This window comes from Leucopleurus acutus (genome assembly GCF_964270905.1).
Source record: "Leucopleurus acutus genome assembly, chromosome: 7".
Classification (NCBI taxonomy): domain Eukaryota; kingdom Metazoa; phylum Chordata; class Mammalia; order Artiodactyla; family Delphinidae; genus Leucopleurus; species Leucopleurus acutus.
The window spans coordinates 58,388,136-58,408,136 of record NC_139150.1 but is presented as its reverse complement, the minus strand read 5'-3'; the positions used below and the strand labels follow the sequence as shown (position 1 = coordinate 58,408,136).

General features: G+C 37.8%; 1 protein-coding gene across 7 annotated transcripts in view; it reads left to right on the top strand.

Moving 5' to 3' along the window:
* PTPRD (protein tyrosine phosphatase receptor type D) overlaps window positions 1–20,001 on the top strand; it is a 1,574,709-nt gene that overhangs the window by 1,423,117 nt on the left and 131,591 nt on the right. For 6 of the 7 annotated variants that reach the window (XM_082842820.1, XM_082842821.1, XM_082842823.1 and 3 more), the window contains 3 exons: window positions 4,620–4,710; window positions 9,833–10,042; window positions 17,172–17,332. In XM_082842820.1, the coding sequence (XP_082698946.1) occupies window positions 4,620–4,710; window positions 9,833–10,042; window positions 17,172–17,332 (462 nt within the window). The remainder of the gene's footprint in view (window positions 1–4,619; window positions 4,711–9,832; window positions 10,043–17,171; window positions 17,333–20,001) is intronic. The other variant, XM_082842819.1, reaches the window with a different exon arrangement.

Sequence of the window (20,001 nt, the reverse complement as noted above, 5' to 3'; positions counted from 1 at the left end):
AAGTTGGAAGGGGGTAAACTTGTGGAGTTCAGAGGAGCGTTCCGGGCTGAAGATGTCAATCTGTAAATCATTTGCATCTAGGGGATAACTGATTCCCTGAGCTGGAATGAGATCCCACGGGAAGAAAAGAGGAAGTAAAGACAAATCCTTGGCTAGATCCTTGAGGAACGCCACCGTTGAAAAGCTGGGTAGCAGATAATAAATCCTGCTAAAGAAATACGGTTAACATGGTGAGAGATTTAAGTAGAAAACCAGGAGAGTTGGATACAGAGAAAGAACTGAACATGTTTCATGGAGGGTGTTATGAATACGCAGATTCTGATAAAAGATCAAGTAAGGGGCTTCCCTGGTGGCACAGTGGTTAAGAGTCTGCCTGCCGATGCAGGGGACGCGGGTTCGTGCCCGGGTCCGGGAGGATCCCACATGCGCGGAGCGGCTGGGCCCGTGAGCCATGGCCGCTGAGCCTGCGTGTCTGGGGCCTGTGCTCCACAACGGGAGAGGCCACAGCAGGGAGAGGCCCACGTACCACAAAAAAAAAAAATCAAGTAAGAAGAGAGTGAAAAATTCTCCTTTTGATGCAATACTGACAACCCAGGTGGAGGTGGTGAGTTGGGCAGATGAGGCCGGAGCTAGAGCACAGTTGACTGGGAAGTGAATGGAAGGTAAAGACATGGAGAACAGCAAGAACACACAGCTCTTCTCAGAACTGGGGCAGTAAGAGGTAGGAGAGAGAGAGAAAGTGATGACTGGAGCAAGATGTGGTTTGTTCTGTCCTGCCAGTGATGGACAGCTAATCGATAGAATCCAACGAGGATGGAGAAATCGAGATATATGGGAGACGAGGGGTATAGTATATGGTAGACATCCAAAGAGAGTGAGATGCAGGACCCAATTCAAGAAAAAGTAATTGGCTCTGGGAAGTGTAGTCAGCCCTTCTACGGTACCGATCGGAAAGATTATGGTTTGCACTCAGATATAGGTCGGCTTGTAGTTTGTTAGACGACGAGGGAATGCTTGTCTAAATCTTTTTCTTTTCTCTGTGTATAAGAGCGCAGGCCATCTTGTAGTGGAGAGGCATGTATGTCCAAGATTTGAGGCCAGGGGAGAAAGTGTGAAAAACTTACTGTGAAGATTGGATGGACTAGGTAACTAGAGAAGCTGTGGCTGTGTTGCCAGGCAGTGTTGAAGGCCTGTTTGAGTTTGCTGAATATGAACTTATGGCATCATTCTACCCTGTGCATTATTTCTCAAGCTGTATTCAGCTCCTTGGGTTCAGGCACAGAGAAAGGCTATCAGATTTTAGCTAAGGCAGAATGGAGGATGTGGGTTTTGGAAAAGAAGAGCTCAAGAAATTGAGAGCCCTGGGTGGTGCATGGGCCAGCCCTCTGAAGGTTGAAGTCACCCAAAATGATGGCAGAGTTTGGGAGGGAAAAAAAAGACGGTTAACCCTGGGAAAAACAAAACAAAACAAAAACTTCCATAAAGGAAAGATTCTGAAGAGGTTGGTAGATGGCAGAAATCAGTAAGAGAAGACCATAGCATAGCTGAATTGTACGAGCTTCCAAAAGGAGGGCTTATTGTGATTTTAGCAAAGGGGTAGAGGAAAAAATATCTGCAAGAAGCAACAGTGAACCAGGAAAGAAACCCAAACCCTAAACCTGAGGTTCATGGGCAGAGGAAGAGGGATAAATTAACAGCCACCACGTGAGAAGTCTGCAAAGAAAGCAGTATCCTCAGGGGAAAGTTAGGCTTCAGGAATGGCGAATATGAGGTTCTTTACAAAGTCACAGTTGCAGAGAATACAGTTGAAATGTATGGATTTGGACCCAGGAGTTCCAAATTCCCAACACCCCATTTCTTTCAATAGGCGAGAGCTGCTTTGAAAGGCTCCACTTTGGCTGCTCTAGATGGATGCTTTAGTGACCGTGGAGAGAAAAGGTTATGGATATCCAGCCACACTGTTAATTAATTGCCATGGGGAAGGCTGTTCAATTATTACCCGAGCCACAAATGAAATGAATAGTCGGGGAGTGCTGCAGAACGGATTCTTTCTTCATGTACAAGAACGGCAACTCAAAGTATGAAAGCAGAAGAAAAATTAATAGGATTCATCAGCTTAACCTTGATTTACGAGATTCTGAACGAGGACAGTGGGAGCTCCCTGATCATGTGCAGTATCATTACTTTAGGCAAAGAGAAGCTGTCCTGACTTTGTGCAATTGGTAGTGAAAAGCAAGAGGTTCCCTGACAAGTGTGTTTATCAAGTCCATCTGCAGTGTTATTTTGTACGCTAGGTTGCAGCCCCTGTCATTCTTCTCCATGCTCATTTAACATGATGGACCTGTTTGGCAAATCCTTCGGGTGGTAGGAGGACAGCAAGAGGAGGAAGCTTACTCTGGACCATAAAAGATACTGGCCTCTCTCACATACTCCACTATTCCTTCTCATTACCCTCCTTGATCGTCGTCATTGTTTGTAGGAAAGAAAATGGATGGCTAAGTGATGTGACCCCGTGAGTCTGACGATGAGTTGCTCAGAGCACCATGGAGAACGGATTCTGCTGTAGTTGTCTGGTTTGACTTGAATTATTGATCAGGGGGAAGAAAAAGTTTGATAAGTCCTTTACTCTACATCTCAGGGAGTTTCACTGTGTCCTACTGTGTCTGTGTTCAGATCCATCTCTCCCACCATGATGGTCAGTACCAGCCAGTAGCAGCTGGCATCTGTGAAGTGCTACGTGACACACACTGTGCTAAGCACTTTGTGTTCATTTGTTTTATTTCTCCAGAATAAGTCTGATATTATTTACTCTCAATTTCAGTATATGCAACTGAGATTCAGGGATGTTAGATGATCAGCCCAGGATCACACAGCTCATGAGTGGCAGATCCTGAATTCTGGGCCAGATGTATCTCTAGATGCTGCATTCTCTACCGGAACACTCTAGATCAGCCCTGCCCAACAAATGTAACGAGAGCCACATGTGAAATACTACACTTTCTAGCAGCTATGGTAAAAAGTACAAAGAAACAGATGTCATTAATTTTAATTTCATTTTTTACAAAACGCGTTATATCCAGAATATTATCATTTTAACATGTGATCGCTATTAAAAAATTATTGCTGAGATATTTTACATTTATTTTTCATACTAAGTTTTTGAAATCCAGTGTCTTTTACAGGTAGAGCACATGTCAGTTCAGACTAGCCACATCTCAAGTGCTTGATAGCCGCAAGGGGCTAGCGGCTACTATACTGGACAGAGCTGCTCCAGACTCTGTTTGTGGAAACAGAGTTCATTATCACACAGGATTTGCTGAGTTTATTACACGTTTTGCTTTGCGATAAGAACAAACAGGCCTTCCTGTGTGTACTATTAGTCTCTGTAATATAATGTGATACAAGCTTGATAGCACCCATCCCATTCTCATCCCTTTCCCCTGAGAGGCAGAGGTAGGGGGGTGTGTGTATTCATTTCCACAATAAATTTCCATAAAAGTGCTTTATGATACAGAGTAAATGAAACAAAAGCAGATTATTGCCATAGTTAAGAGATATATATCTCTCTCTACATATATAGGTTTGTATCCCCTTACTATCTGTTTTAACTTGAGCGATCATTCAGACTCTGTGTAGCTGTCTTTTTTTCTCTTACCTGTCCTTAAAGGATTTTTGAGAGGGCAAAATGAGATTATGCATTTACTATAATACCTAAAAAGTAGGAAGTGATTAATATGACGGCTATTATTATACCTTATGTTCAAAGTCCTTGTATAGTTACTACCAAAAATCAGTATGAGCAGAGTCCCTAACTCTGAATATAAGAGCACAGTGTACACTATACAGAAGTTACAAAACAACTTTACAAATAACCCACATCTATTTGGCGACAAGGAACCTTTGTACATAAGTTGTAGTTGGCCGTTCTCAGTGTGACGACTCGCTTACTTTTGTCCCTTCCTATAGAGGTATTATACTGAGACCTATTTTGAAAGCCCTTAGGTAGTGACTGTCTCCAAATTTCTGCAGTACCTACCTTAAGGTTTGCAATTTGATGGGTAGAAAGAGAGGGGAACCTTTACATCTTTATATAATTGTGAGATGATGAGTAATTTTTATGCTTTTAATTTTTTATCCAAATAAAATGTATTTTAACGGTGTATAAAGAAAAGCATTGTCATCGTCATCGTGTAGGCATTTGGATGAGCTTAGAGTAATTTTTATTACACATCTTCTTTAGAAAAATCATCTTATAAATTAATGTCATAGAAAATTCTTGGCTCAGCAGCCTGTGGTGGTAGATTTCAGTATATCCACCTTGTATGTGTCTAGCACCGGGGTACTAACGAACTATTTCCACTCTGTTTATGATACCTAGTAAAGGTCAGTCAACCATGGTGATATTACCATACAAGATCACTGAAGTCACACATAAATGTCTACCCATGTTGTTTTTAAAATGGAACAAACAGGTGGTTATTTGCCATTGATGGACAAGTCACTCCATATCCATAATTTGCCTTCAGTCTCAATCTTCAGGTCTGTGGAAGATTTAAGGATATATCCATTTTCTTTTCCCTCCGAACTAACCTTATTTTTGTCTATCTATTCTTGTGCAGAGGTTACTACATAATAATTGTGCCTTTGAAGAAATCTCGTGGGAAATTTATCAAGCCATGGGAGAGTCCAGATGAAATGGAATTGGATGAGGTAACTATGTGTTTCGGGCTGTGCCGTTCATTCGTTATTTAATTTTTAAAATAGCCCTCTCCTCTCTGTGGAGACCTTTCAGCATCTAATCTGGGTGCTGACTCCTACATGGCTGGCTGGTCAGCTGGCTACTCAGAAGGTTCACTGCTACGGGTGCGTTAACCTCTTGGGGTCCCAACAAAGAGCTTTTTGATTTAATTAAGAGACATTAAGCTGTTGTAAAGCTTACAACCTATCTGATCTTTGTTGGCTTTAAGATTTTGCCCCGTGCCCCTTGTAAAACATGATGCAGAGGTGTGGAAGGTGAAGTGAATTGTCAGCAAAGACTTAATCACCATTGCTATGAATTCCAAGGTACGCTTCGTCAGTGCAGTGGTAGCTGAGGCTGTTAAAAATGCTAAGTTGCAGTTTGCACCAGAGTTCAACACTTGACCTGCTATGTGTTCTTGACCAATTTCTGACAGAATTGTGCTGGTTAGCACATATTTGCTTTATTCTGTATTTTGTAAGATATCAGAATCAAAAATGCATGAGCTTCAGGGGCAAATAAAACAAATCACAGAATTTTGAGCTGAGCAAGAAATACGGTACAAACAACAGAGCAAATACTAAATACTAGTAATTTCTAAAATCTTACATTAACAGTAGGTACCTTGGTACTCTCTTTTGCAAAAAGAACATTTTTTTCGGAAAGTAAATACATAGTATATAGAACAAGGTCTAATTTTGACATACTTATGTTTGGATGAGAAAACTGTGCTCAAAAGTGTTAAGCCAGATCCCTAGAGGGCCACAGCAGGTTAATGGCTGGGCTTCACCTTCTGTGAAATACTATACAGGAGAGACTGTACAATTTTAACATGGTTCTAGATTGAATCAGTTCAGAAGTCAAATAAAAAAGGCCCCCATTAGGGGAAATATGAGATTTTAATCGATTGGATTTATTTACAACATGTTCTATATCTTATAACCCAACCTGTTATTTTTAGGTATTTTCTGTCCCTCAAATTAGTGCATACAAAGCAAGGAAAAGCAGAAATTCCCTGACTGCATTACAGGGAAGTGATGTTTATTTCATACACGTCTGCACTAAGGAGACTGTGATCTCGAGAGCAGGGCCGTTAGCTTCTTTTGACAGACGTGTGTCATCCCTAGAAGTATGTTTCATCATCAACCACTTCATTTATCTGAGTTAAACTTGATCAAGTTCAGAAAGGGAGATGAGTTCAAGGTTAGGACTATGCTTTTGTGTCACCGCTTAGTGATTAGATGAGCACTGAAGGAGTATAAAATGAGACACATTTCAATCATGCTGTCAAGTAATTTGTTATAAATTTTACTTTTTTTTTTCTGCTGAAAATAAAGGAACAAAATCATTTTTTATGATGTCAGAGGAGTACATCTGAATATGCGATTTGATGAGCTAGCTGGTCTCTAAACAAGCAAGGCATGTTTTACCTGCAACTGACTAATCAGTTAATCCTGACATAGTCTTTATTATTTTAATCAGTTCTCAGCCGAAATGCAGAATTCAGTTGGAACTGGATTTAAAATGCAAAGGCAGCTTGTAAAATCTATGAATCTTTCTACCTATTAAAAAAAAAAAAAGTTTTCAAGGAATTAACATCCAAGCCAAAAATGACATCAAATCCTTAAAAAAAAAGCTTTGCTTAGAAGTGGAGCCATTTGGTTGTAAGTAATAGGAAGCTGATTCTCTTTTACAGCTAGGTTTCAACCTCCAAAATGCACATCAGTTCTAATGGATTAAAGTATAGAGCTATATGACATTGAACTTTCTTGCAATTACATTCTATGGGTCTCTGCTGCTGATTCCCATAACAAAGGGTCATTTTAATCATCCCACAAATTGTAGTGCATTAATCTGTATAATAGTTTGATAAAGAACATTTATTAATTCAAAATTTGGGGGTCAGGATGGGTTCTTTCCCACTTTTCTTACTGATATAATTGAGACCACATTGTAGAATTAATGGTGGAAGAAATAAGATATGCATTGACTGGTAAATGAAAATTATTTCTGATAGAAAACTAAAGCCCTTGATATATCTTCTGGAAACCTCCAATACATCTTGTAACTGTTGTGGAGGGGAACAAATGAAAGTAGGCTATGGCCTCACTTTGTGCTTACTCATCCAGTTTCTGATCCCTACAGACAGGTATTTTTTTTTCTACCATGGATAATAAAAGCACTGTAGTAATTTTATCTATAGCTTGGTACTGCCAGGTTTGACAAAGCAGTGTTCCTCTCTTAAATGTATTTGACCAAGTGATTTTTTAGAAAGGCCTATAATTCAAATCGTTGAAAGCCCAATCATCAAATAGAATGGTAGCCTAAGGGGATTTCCACATGCATGCCTCACACCTAGGCCCATAAAAAATGGAAAGAGGCTTTCTACACAGAGTCACTCTCGATATTATCTTCTGAGCTCATTTATCCTTTGTCTGGGGATAATCTTCACATAATAAATTCATAGACTGGAACTCTTAGTTGTCAGGGTCAGCCTGGGCAGAGCAGACATTGATAGTCAAAATGAATTCTGGACAGAATGACTCCTAAAATGTTAGTTATATTTAATTCAGGGAAGGTCTCGTAATACATCATAAGCTTTTCATCGCATTGTACTTCAAAGGCTTGCTGTAAAATAACGTGGTCATTTGTGGTTGGAACTTCAACATACTGGCTCACTTCACTGTCACCTGAGCACACTTGACGCATTTAAAGTATAACACAGGGAGCATCCTACAGAGATTAGAGCAAGCTACAGGGCCAGGGTTGATGTTCCAGGTTTGACCTTAATGAATGGCAGCATTGGGTCTTAGGAGCACCAAAACACTAAAATCTGTTAAAGTACTTCCTCGAAGTCTTCTAAAGAAACCCTAGCAAAAGGTACTCATAGGGATGACAGTGATATGGATGAATTATGACAGTTGCCTGCCTACATCTGAAATATGAATAAAATCAAGGTAGGGTTTGATCGGTGAAGTAGAAGAGGGGACACAGTTGCATAAACAACTGATGGTAAATGTTTCTGATTAACCAGCTTCAGAAAGCTTTTCGGCTCTTCTGCACTTCATTTGTCCTTCTCTAAGTAATGGCCCGTAAATGACTACATATCAACAATAACCTATGTAGTGACTTTTCAAGTATATCTTAAATATTTACATCAGAATTTGAAAAATACATGTTAAAAGAATCTAGGAAAAAGACATCTAAGTACGCATTTATCTGTGTTAATGAAAGCAGATGCACAAAAATTACATATTTAAGTATAGACTGAGTTAGAAGAGTTAACATTATTAATTTAGCCTAAATGTTGCAATTATGTTTCTTTGGTATTGTGCAGCCATTAAGTAAATAAAAATATGGTTGGAAAAAATCTCTTACATGTAATTTCATTTTATTTCACCAATTGAATCCACTATTGTCACTTTCTATTCTGCCTCAGTTGCCTCATTTATAAAATGGGGATAATGATAACTTATTTCATAGAGTTTTTATGACTAAATGAACTAAGCCCTATTTAGTCTCCTGAGAACGGTGCCTGACACCTAGGAATTGGTTAACAAAGAAAAGCATTATTGTCATTATCATCATTATTATCAGACCTAAATGTGACAACAGGATTGAAAGATAGTGCTGAGTTTCTGGACTTGCTTTATTACAACTCAGTTGGTCCATAATTGATCAGTCTACCTGAATGTGTCATCAGATGGTCCAAATTTGCTAAACAAGTTCTACTGTGGTTTTTATAAAAGAACTTACATTTCATGTAATTTTAATTGTATCAAGAAACTCAGACTTAACAGAAAATTTGAGAACATTTTAAGTATTCAATAACATGGGCACAAATTATCTATATAACCAAGAGGGTGATTTTTTACATTTTTAAGTTATAATTTTGACCAGCTGGGCACATGTACATTCTGTGTTGAAGAGACTGTAGTTTACCATCAGGCTCCTAACGTAAGGATTTGGTATTTGCCATATATACAGTCTGCAGCCGTTATTATTACAGAAGCCTGGCCTTCACTGCACCAGGCTCTCAGATAGTCTTTTCTATAGAGATAGTAAAACAAATCAGAATTCTTTCAAAACACCAGTTAAGTTGTCCCTTACATCAAAAGGCATCTCAGACTGCTATAAACGTCTTTTTCTCTGTTAAGCCCTATAAAATACCAACATTTAATGGAAGCAGACAGAGATAACTTAAACATCATTTTGAAATTGTCATGAAATATCATTAACATGAGTTTCTCCTAATAAAAGAGTGAATGCAAAGCAACAGAGTATCAAACCATAATTTGTACTTTTTTTCTTTTAGAAATACATGAAGGATTTCTGTGTGTACATGTTTATATTTGTTTTCTTCAGTGTAATATTAAAATTATTTTTTCTCTACCCTGCCTTTATTGCCTGGCAAGATAATTCAACATCTCCAGAGAGCTATTAGCTCCAGAAAAACTCGGTGCCATGATAAATGCAAGGAATTTTACCATTTTATCCCAAATGGTTAATCAAGGAACCAAGTCAAGCCAGAAATCGTTAAATAAGTGACCATGTCTATTTAAAATGTCAATTAAAAATTGGTCATCAGATTCTATTTCTGCTGATTTGAGGGGATATACATCATACAAGTTATCTCATTACTAAAAGTAATCTAAAATGGTACTAATCTCTCCAAAAAGTTGGTCTTTGAACGTTTTGATGGCTTTATCTGAAGGTACTACTTGTTTAATAATAAGTGATAAAGGCTGCATGATGGGCTTTTGTGAATCAATCAGATTTTTTTCCACACACAAGTTATAATGCATTCTTGTCCTTTGAGAGGATTTCATTAGAGTGGACAGTGATGTGAACTACCAGTAAAGGATCTAATCGTCCAGTGTTTACAGCCTGAGCCTTGCAATTGCAATTCAGTGCCTTACCTTTGGAAGACAGAGAGACTGAGATTTAGTAATGCTGACATACTACGCGTATTGTGGACACACTGTATTTGGGTTCTTCCCAGCCCTGAGTTAATTTCTCCCATTAAATTGTCATTAAGTTGGGTTATTGTTGTTTACATTTCTTTCTCTGTTTCCCACTTTTTTTTTCCTTAAGCTGCTTAAAGAGATATCTAGGAAACGCAGAAGCATCCGTTATGGGAGAGAAGTTGAATTGAAGCCATATATTGCCGCTCACTTTGATGTCCTTCCCACTGAGTTCACCCTGGGGGATGAAAAACATTATGGTGGATTTACAAACAAGCAACTCCAAAGTGGTCAAGAATATGTCTTCTTTGTGTTAGCAGTGATGGAACACGCAGAGTCTGTAAGTTAATTATGATGGCATCCATCTAATTTCCTATGGCATTCTTATACATTTTTCACCAGAATTTGGTTATTTGGGGCTACATAGGTACATGCACCCTAATTATTTCTCAAGAGATTTCGCTAACTTAGATGTCGTAACAGGCTGCCTACTCTTTGAACACTGCTGAGTAATCTGCTTGAGATTTCGTTACAAGTAAGGCTGTGTCCCTAATGACAGGAAATTTAGATGGACATCTAGTTTATGAAGTGCCAAATTGATAAGGCATGGTTCTTTTTGTTGTTGTTTGGTTTTTGTTTTGGCATTTGTATCTCTTAATCCTACACCCCTCTCTTGTCCTAACCCACTCCCCACTGGTAACCGCTAGTTTGTTCTTTGTGAGTCTGTTTCTGTTTCGTTATACACATTGGTTTGTTTTATTTTTTAGATTCCACGTATAAGTGATGTGATACAGTATTTGTCTTTTTCTGACTTATTTCACTAAGCATAATTCTCTCTAGGTTCATCCATTTTGTTGCAAATAGCATAATTCTTTTTTTACGGCTGAGTAATACCCCATTGCATATATGTACATTTTCTTTATTCATTCATCTGTTAATGGACACTTGGGTGGTTTCCATATCTTGACTATTGTAAATCATGCTGCTATGAACATTGGGGTACCTGTATGTTTTCAAACGAGCGTTTTTATTTTCTTCAGATACATACTCAGGAGTAGGACTGCTGGATCATATGGTAGTTCTATTTTTAGTTTTTTGAGGAACCTCCATACTGTGTTCCATAGTGGCTGCACCAATTTACATTCCCACCAACAGTGTATAAGGGTTCCCTTTATTCCACATCCTCGGCAACATTTGTTATTTGTGGTCTTTTTGATGATAGCCATTCTGACAGGTTTAAGGTGATATCTCACTGTGGTTTTGATGGGTATTTCTTGGATGGTTAGAGATGTTGAGCATCCTTTCACATGCCTGTTGTCTGTATGTCTTCTTTCGAAAAATGTCTATTCAGGACTTCTGCCCATTTTTAATTGGGTTGTCTGGTTTTTTGATATTGAGTTGTATGAGCTGTTTATATATTTTGGATATTAAGCCCTTATTGGTCACATCATTTGCAGATATTTTTCTCCCATTCAGTAGGTTATCTTTCTGCTTTGTTGATGGTTTCCTTTGCTGTGCAAAAGCTTTTAAGTTTAATTAGGTCCATTTTTTGTTTTTTGCTTTTATTTCTTTTGCCTTAGGAGATCCAGAAAAAAAAAAAAATGCTACAATTTATGTCAAAGAATGTTCTGCCTATGCTCTCTTCTAGGAGTTTTATGGTTTCAGGCCTTACATTTAGGTCTTTATTCCATTTTGAGTTTATTTTGTACATGGTGTGAGGGAATGTTCTAATCTCATTCTTTTACAGGTAGCTGTCCAGCTTTCCCAGCACCACTTGTTGAAAAGACTGTCTGTTCTCCATTGTATGTTCTTGCCTCCTCTGTAGTAGAATAATTGACCATAGGTGCATGGGTTTATTTCTAGAGCCTCCATTCTTTTCCACTGATCTGTGTGTCTGTTTTTGTGCCAGTACCATAGTATTTTGATTACTGTAGCTTCATAGTATAGTCTGAAGTCAGGGAGCATGATTCCTCGAGCTTAGTTCTTTTTCTCTCAATATGGTTTTGGCTTTTCAGAATCTTTTGTGGTTCCATATAAATTTTAGTGTTGTTTTTGATCTGTGAAAAATGCGATGGGTAATTTGATAGGGATTGCACTAAATCTGTAGATTGCCTTGTGTAGTATGGACATTTTACGATATTAATTCTTCCAATCCAAGAACATGGAATATCTTCCCATTTCTTTTTGTCATTTTCAAATTTCTTTGTCGATGTTTTATAGTTTTCAGAGTATAGGTCTTTCACCTCCTTGGTTAAGTTCATTCCTAGATATTTTATTCTTTTTGATGCAATTTTAAACAGGCTTGTTTTCTTGCTTTCTCTTTCTGATAGTTCATTATTAGTGTATAGAAAAGCAAGATTTCTGTATGTTAATCTTGCAACCTGCAACTTTACTGAATGTATTTGCTAGTTCTAATAATATTTTTGGTGGAGACTTGAGGGTTTTCTATATATAGTACTTATCATCTGCATATAAGGACAGTTTTACTTCTTTCTTTCCAATTTGGATGCTTTTTATAGGGGCATGGTTCTTAAGACCTTTTGATGTGACCCACATCTGGATAGGAGGGTGACAGCCATCATTGCTCATCTCCTTCCTCATCCTCTTAAAATGACTGTTTTCAAATATATGTTTAATATTAGGTATGTTGCATAATACCTAGTAGATCTTAGCCTGCGTGATTACAATAGTAACTAACAAGCTCTGAGATTAAACATAGTTAATTTCCAAGTATTCGAAAATATTGATGGGGGGGTGATTGTATGTATTTTATTCTCCTATAACTACCAGTGAACCCATAGTGCTTTCTGCCCAGACTCAAGGGAAGTTCTATCTAGGAAAAGGCAAGCATAGCCTGGGTTTTAAATTATAGCAATTTACCAGGGACTTTATCAGTGAAAAGCCAAGAAAGTTAGAAAACAATTCAATAAAACAGAGAATTCCTAAGGTCCTCTAAATAATGAGTTGTCTTCTTTTATGTAATTCATCTTGCTCTTATGTCATTCTGCGCATCAGTTGCTCTGAATGTTAAAAACAGAGAGGGAGGGAGAGGGAGAGAGAAAGGGCGAGAAATTGTAGATGGGAGGGAGGTAGATTTTGAAGTGGCGGTTCACATTAACATTTAATATACATATTCAAAACTGTACCTTTCTAATGGGGCTTAAAACTGACAGGTGTGGCAACTAGATAGAGCCAGTCCCTTCCCCGGTGTAGGAAGTCTGAGATATATCAAAGATTTCTCCACATCAGGTGTTAGCAGGTACAGTGGGGCTTCTCTTCAAATGACTGAAGGAATTCCCTCGTGGAAAATCAAAACACAAAGGCAGCCCTTCTGCCTGGTTTTTCTGTGTGTGTGCACAGGATGTCATTTGAAAACAAAGCGATGGGCTTCCTGGAATTTTAATGCACGGATGTGCTTTCTCTTCCTAGTTGAAGGTTTCAAGGCAGAACATCAAGGGAATGGAATGTTGGAACCATCTTATCCTTTTTTTTAATGACTTTTAGATATTTGAAAGAAATTTTCTTTAAATAGCTTTAGGACGTTTCCGAAAGCACGTTCAGAGCACTGAGATAGATCAGAGAATCCAGCAAAAATGGAATCTCATCAGATCATGCACTGTCAGAGACTCTGGTTTCTAACAGACATTTCAACTAGTTGATACATTTCAACTAGTGTTGAAATGTATCACCACTGATGAATAGTTTACCTCTTCCCTTAGTATGTCATCTCACTGTTTCATTAATTATATAATTAGGATTTCTTCCCAAATATGTATTGTCTAAGTTGCCCCTTTTCTCCATCATCTTTTTCAACATCGCTCTCAAAGCTAACAGTATTTCATGTTTCCTATGTGTGTTCATGCCAGCATTTATAGACTTGTACCCAGCTAGTATAATGCTCGTAGTGATACAGTCTTTTGTAAACCTCAGATTTTTCAAGAGTGATTGTTAAAGTGGCTAACCACTCCAAGGGTGGGATGATAATTTGCATACAGAAAATATCCCCCTTCCCCCCGCAAAGACATGAGCTTTTCCGCAATTAACTGCCTCATTAAGAATATCAAAGGACTGGTTTAGAATGACCCAACGTTCAATCTTTTCCATTACTCCCACATACTGAACAAATTCTACTTTTCATAAGGCTGATATCATTTTACTGTTTTGTTTTCTTTTCATTTTCACATGTCTCTGTTTCCTGATTTGGGTTGGAAATCTATGTACTTTGGGAAAAACCTCTGCTTAGATTTTCATCTTGGCTAACCAAGATTATTATCTCAAAGGCTCTTGGTAAAGAATTTCAAATCAGAGAGTTTTGCTTACTTAAGTCTCCCAAACAATTTGAGTGTGACCTACAAAATGGAAAGGGGAAAATTTAAACCAAAACAAACAATTAATTATATAAAAGAATCATGTTTCTTGCACATAGAGTGTATTTGCTAAGCCCTTTGTGTAAATCCTTACACTGTACATACCTTTTTTGTTTTGTTTTTTTTAAATCAGCCCCTAAGAAGGTTAGAAACATATTGAGTTTTTGTATTCTTTAGATGCATTAGAAAATCCGAAAGTCTGCTCAATCTCTTTCCTGGACATAGTGAGGAAAATGGAAAGGGAGAATAGCATACAGGCATTTGGTGGGCATGTGTTCTCCAGATTGACTGCTGAGTTTGTCCTACTTAAAGTCAGAATATATGCACTAATTGTTTAAAAATGCAGACTGAAAATAATTAAATATATTTACCGATAGTGGAAAAATGAGTATACTCTCTCGTGCTTTAATAATGTCAGCCATTTGAAAAAAAATGAGCATTTTATTTTATTCAACAGAGATTTTCTGGGAACCCACTGAATGCAAAGTTCTGTACTTGCTGCTTTAAGCATACAAACTGTATATAAATCTTTACCTTCGAGGAGTTTATAGTTTCATTAAAGAAGATAAGGCATGTACACAAATGAAAAACCAAAATAGAGCCTGGCCACTACCATTAAGAAACAAATACCTTCAAATTGTTAAAATGACTTTTACCTACATTTTGTGAAATGACCGATTATTTCCAGTTAAGGAGAGGCAGCTTCAATGGAGGCAAAATTGCAGTGAGGCCTTGGAGTCGGATTGCGGGAGCTAAATGTCGTGGAACTTGTGAGAGGGTTAAAGTAAGGAGAGAGAATAGAGCATTTTGGTAGCAGCAGCAAGAAGTCTGTTGTGATGGAACATGTTATATGTGGTAAGAAAGTTTCAAACAAAATGGTGGAGGCCCTTAAGAATCGTGCTAAGATGTCTAGCTTTTATTTAGGAATCCCTGGAGAGCCTCCTGAAGGTTTTCCGGATGCAGTTTAGGATAACTCTAGCAGCAGTGGAGACAGGCTGTTAGAGGAAGGAAGAAATTCTTGATACGGTTTGGGGGAACATGAATGAGGTAATGAGAAATGTGGTTGTGTGAGACTGGAAAGGGGGTGGATGGACCTGAGGATCATCCACATGTGCACGTGTCCTTTTGAATTATGGTTTTCTCGGGGTATATGCCCAGCAGTGGGATTGCTGGGTCATATGGTAGTCCTATTTTTAGTTTTTTAAGGAACCTCCATACTGTTCTCCATAGTGGCTGTATCAATTTACATTCCCACCAACAGTGCAAGAGGGTTCCCTTTTCTCCACACCCTCTCCAGCATTTGTAGACTTTTGGAAGATGGCCATTCGGACCCGTGTGTGGTGACACCTCATTGTGTAGTTTTCATTTGCATCTCTAATAATTAGTGATGTTGAGCATCTTTTCGTGTGCCTTTTAGCCATCTGTATGTCTTCTTTGGAAAAATGTCTATTTAGGTCTTCTGCCCAGTTTTTAATTGGGTTGTTTGTTTTTTTAATTGGGTTGTTTGTTTTTTTTTTGTTATTGAGCTGTGAGCTGTTTGTTTGTTCTTAAGACATGTGGGGCAGCTCGTGAATGTGGACTGGTCTCTAGTGGGAAAAATAGTATTTTAAAGAGAGGCAGAGTCACGAGAATATTTTTCTGAGCGAGTCTAAAATAGGACAGAACAAAACAAGATATTATAGAAACAATTCATGCACATGCAGTCCCTTCATTCACCAAGTGACTTTCCATATATATATATATATATATATATATATATATCTTTGCAGCTTTATTGAGGAATAATTGCCAAATATAGTGGCACATATTTAAAATGCACAATGTGATGATTTTATATAGTTCTGTATACACAGACTCTGTAATTACCAAGATCAAGAAAATTAACTGTTTGTTTGTTTCGTGTGTATGGTGAGAATGTTTAAGATCTACTCTCAGAAACTTTCAGGTATACCGTTCTGTGTCACTCACTATAAAGACCACTCACCTTGCTGCACTTTAGATTTTCAGAACTCATTCTTCTTGTAACCATACAACATATGTCTTTCTCTGTCTGGCTTATTTCACTTAGCATAAAGCCCTCCAGATTCATCCATGTCATCGCGGACGGCAGGATTTTCTCCTTTTTTTCTCCTTTTAATGGCTGAATAATGTTCCATTGTGTGTGTATGTATCTGTGTATATAGATAACCACATTTATCCATTCATCCATAAAAAGAAACTTACGTTGCTTCCATGTGTTAGATATTGTGAATATACTGCAGAGGACACAGGTATGCAGGTATCTTTGAGACAGTGATTTCCTTTGGCTGTATACCCAGGAGTGGGATCTGTCATATGGTACTTTTATTTCTAATGTTTGGAGGAACCAACATACTGTGTTCTATAATGGCTGTACCAATTTACATTCCCACAAACAGTGTATTTAAGGTTTTCCTTTTCTGTTATACCAACCTCTGAGCAGTACTGTAATAAAATTAAATAGATATGCTAAATCCTTTTAAGTAAGTTCTCAAAACGTTATCTTCTAAAAAGCCATATCATTATCACTTTCATGTGTGTTGCAGTTATAATTTGAACACTGGACTTTTCTTTTGCAGTTGTAGATTTTGGCCTTCATTTTCTTACAAAGGTGCAGTACGTAGGACTACTTACATAATTTAATGCAATACTGATAATTTGCTGTATAAATGTTTACTTTCTTGTAATTTGGTCTCAACTGAGTGAGTGATGATATCTTAATGGCTGGAACTATAATATTTTGTATTTTCCGCATTGCATGTAACACATTGGCACAATGTAAATGCTCATTGAACATTTTGTGACTCCTTAATTGGTACTTATACTTCATAAGATCATTTAATATGCCACATATAGATCCCAGTGAAAAAGTATCTATGGAGTAATTTATACCATCAAAAATGATTTTATTGTAAAATACTTTAAAGGAAATTTCGATTACAAAACTTCTTTTTTCTTCCTTTCTCTCCCCTCCTTTTTTATTTTACACACTTACTTATCATCAGATCCCCGATGTTCTAATGCTCAAGATACTTTCTAGAAAGGCATTATTTTCTAACTAACACAGATTCTGTTTTTCCTCAGAAGATGTATGCAACCAGCCCTTACTCCGATCCTGTTGTGTCAATGGATTTGGATCCACAGCCAATCACAGACGAAGAAGAAGGCTTGATCTGGGTTGTAGGTCCTGTCCTTGCAGTGGTCTTTATCATCTGCATTGTCATAGCTATTCTTCTTTATAAAAGGTAGGTTTGCCCCATATTTCTATTGCAAAGACTTTATTATCCTTCTAGGGTCATTGTGTGGTTGATCTTAGTAGAAATACTTCCAATAATCACTGGACAAAACGGTGTCCATTAGCGTTAGAACAAAACGTAAAGACTCAGCTATTTAAAATCTCATTCACCATGTGGTATAGACTCTGTTGCCCAGCAGGCATAGATCCCAACCTCCATCTTCTGAGATACTTACTTACTTACTTATGCAGAATGAGCGCTTTGCATGACAGCTGAGATGTTACTACATTCACAAGCAGATAGTCACACTGGATTGTTTTAGATCAAGTTGGCACATTTGCGTCCATTTCATAAGTCTAACTAACTTGCTTGTCGGCTGAGATTCCCTGCCCTCCCCCCACCCCCGTGGCTCTTTTCAAAAGTTAGCAAAAGTGGCTAAAAATTGAAGAGCAAAGAAAGAAAAGACAGGAAGAGGATGAACTTTTCCCTTTCCCATTTGTGTCCAAGAGGAAATGCAAGGTACCATTTTCCTTTAGGAAAAATATAACCTTACTCTTGATACCCCCACGTATCCATATGATTTAGTGTCTGACCACAGGTGGGATGCAAATAACCCACATTTACCCATGTTTTCTGATCCACTCTTGTCAATCCCATTTCTGCCTCCATTACACATAAGCAAGACTTCTTCCCCTAGGTCACTGCTTAAGCAGTTGGATAGAAGACGTGAGTAATTCTTCTTCCCCTTAATCCTTTCTGACCTAAAAAATATAATAATGTATAAAATTTTAACGATTAACATCTGCTCTCTTAAACATGTAGAACGACTGAATTCTCTCTCTCCCTTATATCAATTTTTCTTTTCTTCCATTCCAAATTTTATTTTCATGAACCTTTAATCTGTGTTTCCTTTGTAGTGTGTCATCTGTCGGAATGCCACTGTGAAGTTACTCTCTTCCTTCTACTGCAAGATAGTTTTTCTCTCTTCTTCCCTCACTGTAACCTTGACCTTCAAAATTAGATGAGAATGTCTTCATTTTGATGCTTGCTCACATGTTTAATCTCACAAGATATCTTATTTTCATTATCTATCTCTTTTTCCCACCCGTATATCTCCCTTCATTGGGTTTACATTAATTATTCCTACCTGCATTCCTTTGTTCTTCTGTTCTTGGAATAGCTCTTTTTCCATAAGCTCTTCTTTTGACTCAAAAACATACTTTTCAAGACAGACACTTCTCCCTTGAAAAACTCTCTCTTATGAGGCTGTATTCCATTCTATTCCAGAGTTGAGAAAAAAAGGACAAGTTAGTTAAAGAAGTTCATACCATCGCCCATTAAATCGCCTATCCTTTCTAGAATTAAAAAAAATAAATCCATCATTATTCTTCCCGATCACTGCCATCACTCAAATTGTCCACTCCATAAAATAATAGCTGAAAAAGCAAGTGCTTGACAGGCCCAAACATCTTAGTTGATGGTTTCAATCTTCCCATCCCAGTCCGTATCTTATCAGTGTGCTGTTGGATTTGATCCCTTCTCTCTTACGTAAGAGCTCAAGGGCAGGAAGTGCGAGGTCCCACATACTCCAGAACAGTAAGAGATCCTATGTGAGTCCGAGTCCAAGCAACAGCCTTGCTGTTCAGGTACCGCACTTATTACCAGGAGAGAATACAAGAAGAAGAAAGTAAAAATAGAATTCTAATTGTTTTCTGTGAAACACTTACTTATTTAAGTGGTAACGTCCTGCTGTGGGAGTCAGACCAGAAGACAACTGGTGGCTGACAGACAGTTGCATTTCTAGATCATATCACGTGACATTGTGTGATTACTCAAAATGAACAAGATGCTTACCTGTTTTTAAGTGGTGAATCTATCCGGCTATCATTAAGTCATGCGTGTGTTGGCCAAAAAGTTCGCTCGGGGCTTTCAGCTGGAAAACCCCGAGCGAACTTTTTGGCCAACCCGCTAGAAATCCTTTTCAAGTTTTCTTTATCCACACGTGCTTGAAAAAAATAAACTCAGTTATAATTTTTCCTAATCCTGCAAAAAGAGGCATCGTATTTAAAGATTTTTATGACTGTTGAAGTTGCATTTCAGTGTGTGCATATGTAAGCATCGTCTAATGCAATTGTTGGGAAATGCACACATCCTCGAATGCTAAGTATATTTAGCTAACCATCTGAAAGCCCATGAAGCATTTCTGAAATAGAAATGCTTGCTTCAGCAGTAAAGAACATTCCTGACTTGAAATTCAAGTAGACCCAACAATGTCCTTCCTGATTATCATGAAACAGTTCAAGAGGAAATCTTCTGTAGGCAATGAATAGTGTCTTTAATAGCTTGGATCCTGAGCAAAGAAAATTATATAACAAACAAACACACTATATCCCTCTTTTTAGGTGCCTTTCAGTTTATACATAGGTCACTGGTAATGACTCAGAATGGAACGTATTATTATTATCAATCAGCATTATTATTTTTAAAGTATTTCACTTCCTGTGTGCAAATAATACTTTGAGTCGGGAATGAGTATAAAATATTGGTGACTCACATATATCCTGTTGGTAATACACACCTGTTTACAAGACTACTTGTGTTAGGAATGGGTCTGTAGCTGTGGATGCTTCGTCCATATAAACAAATACATTTCACTGAGCTCTCCGAGGAGACTTTGA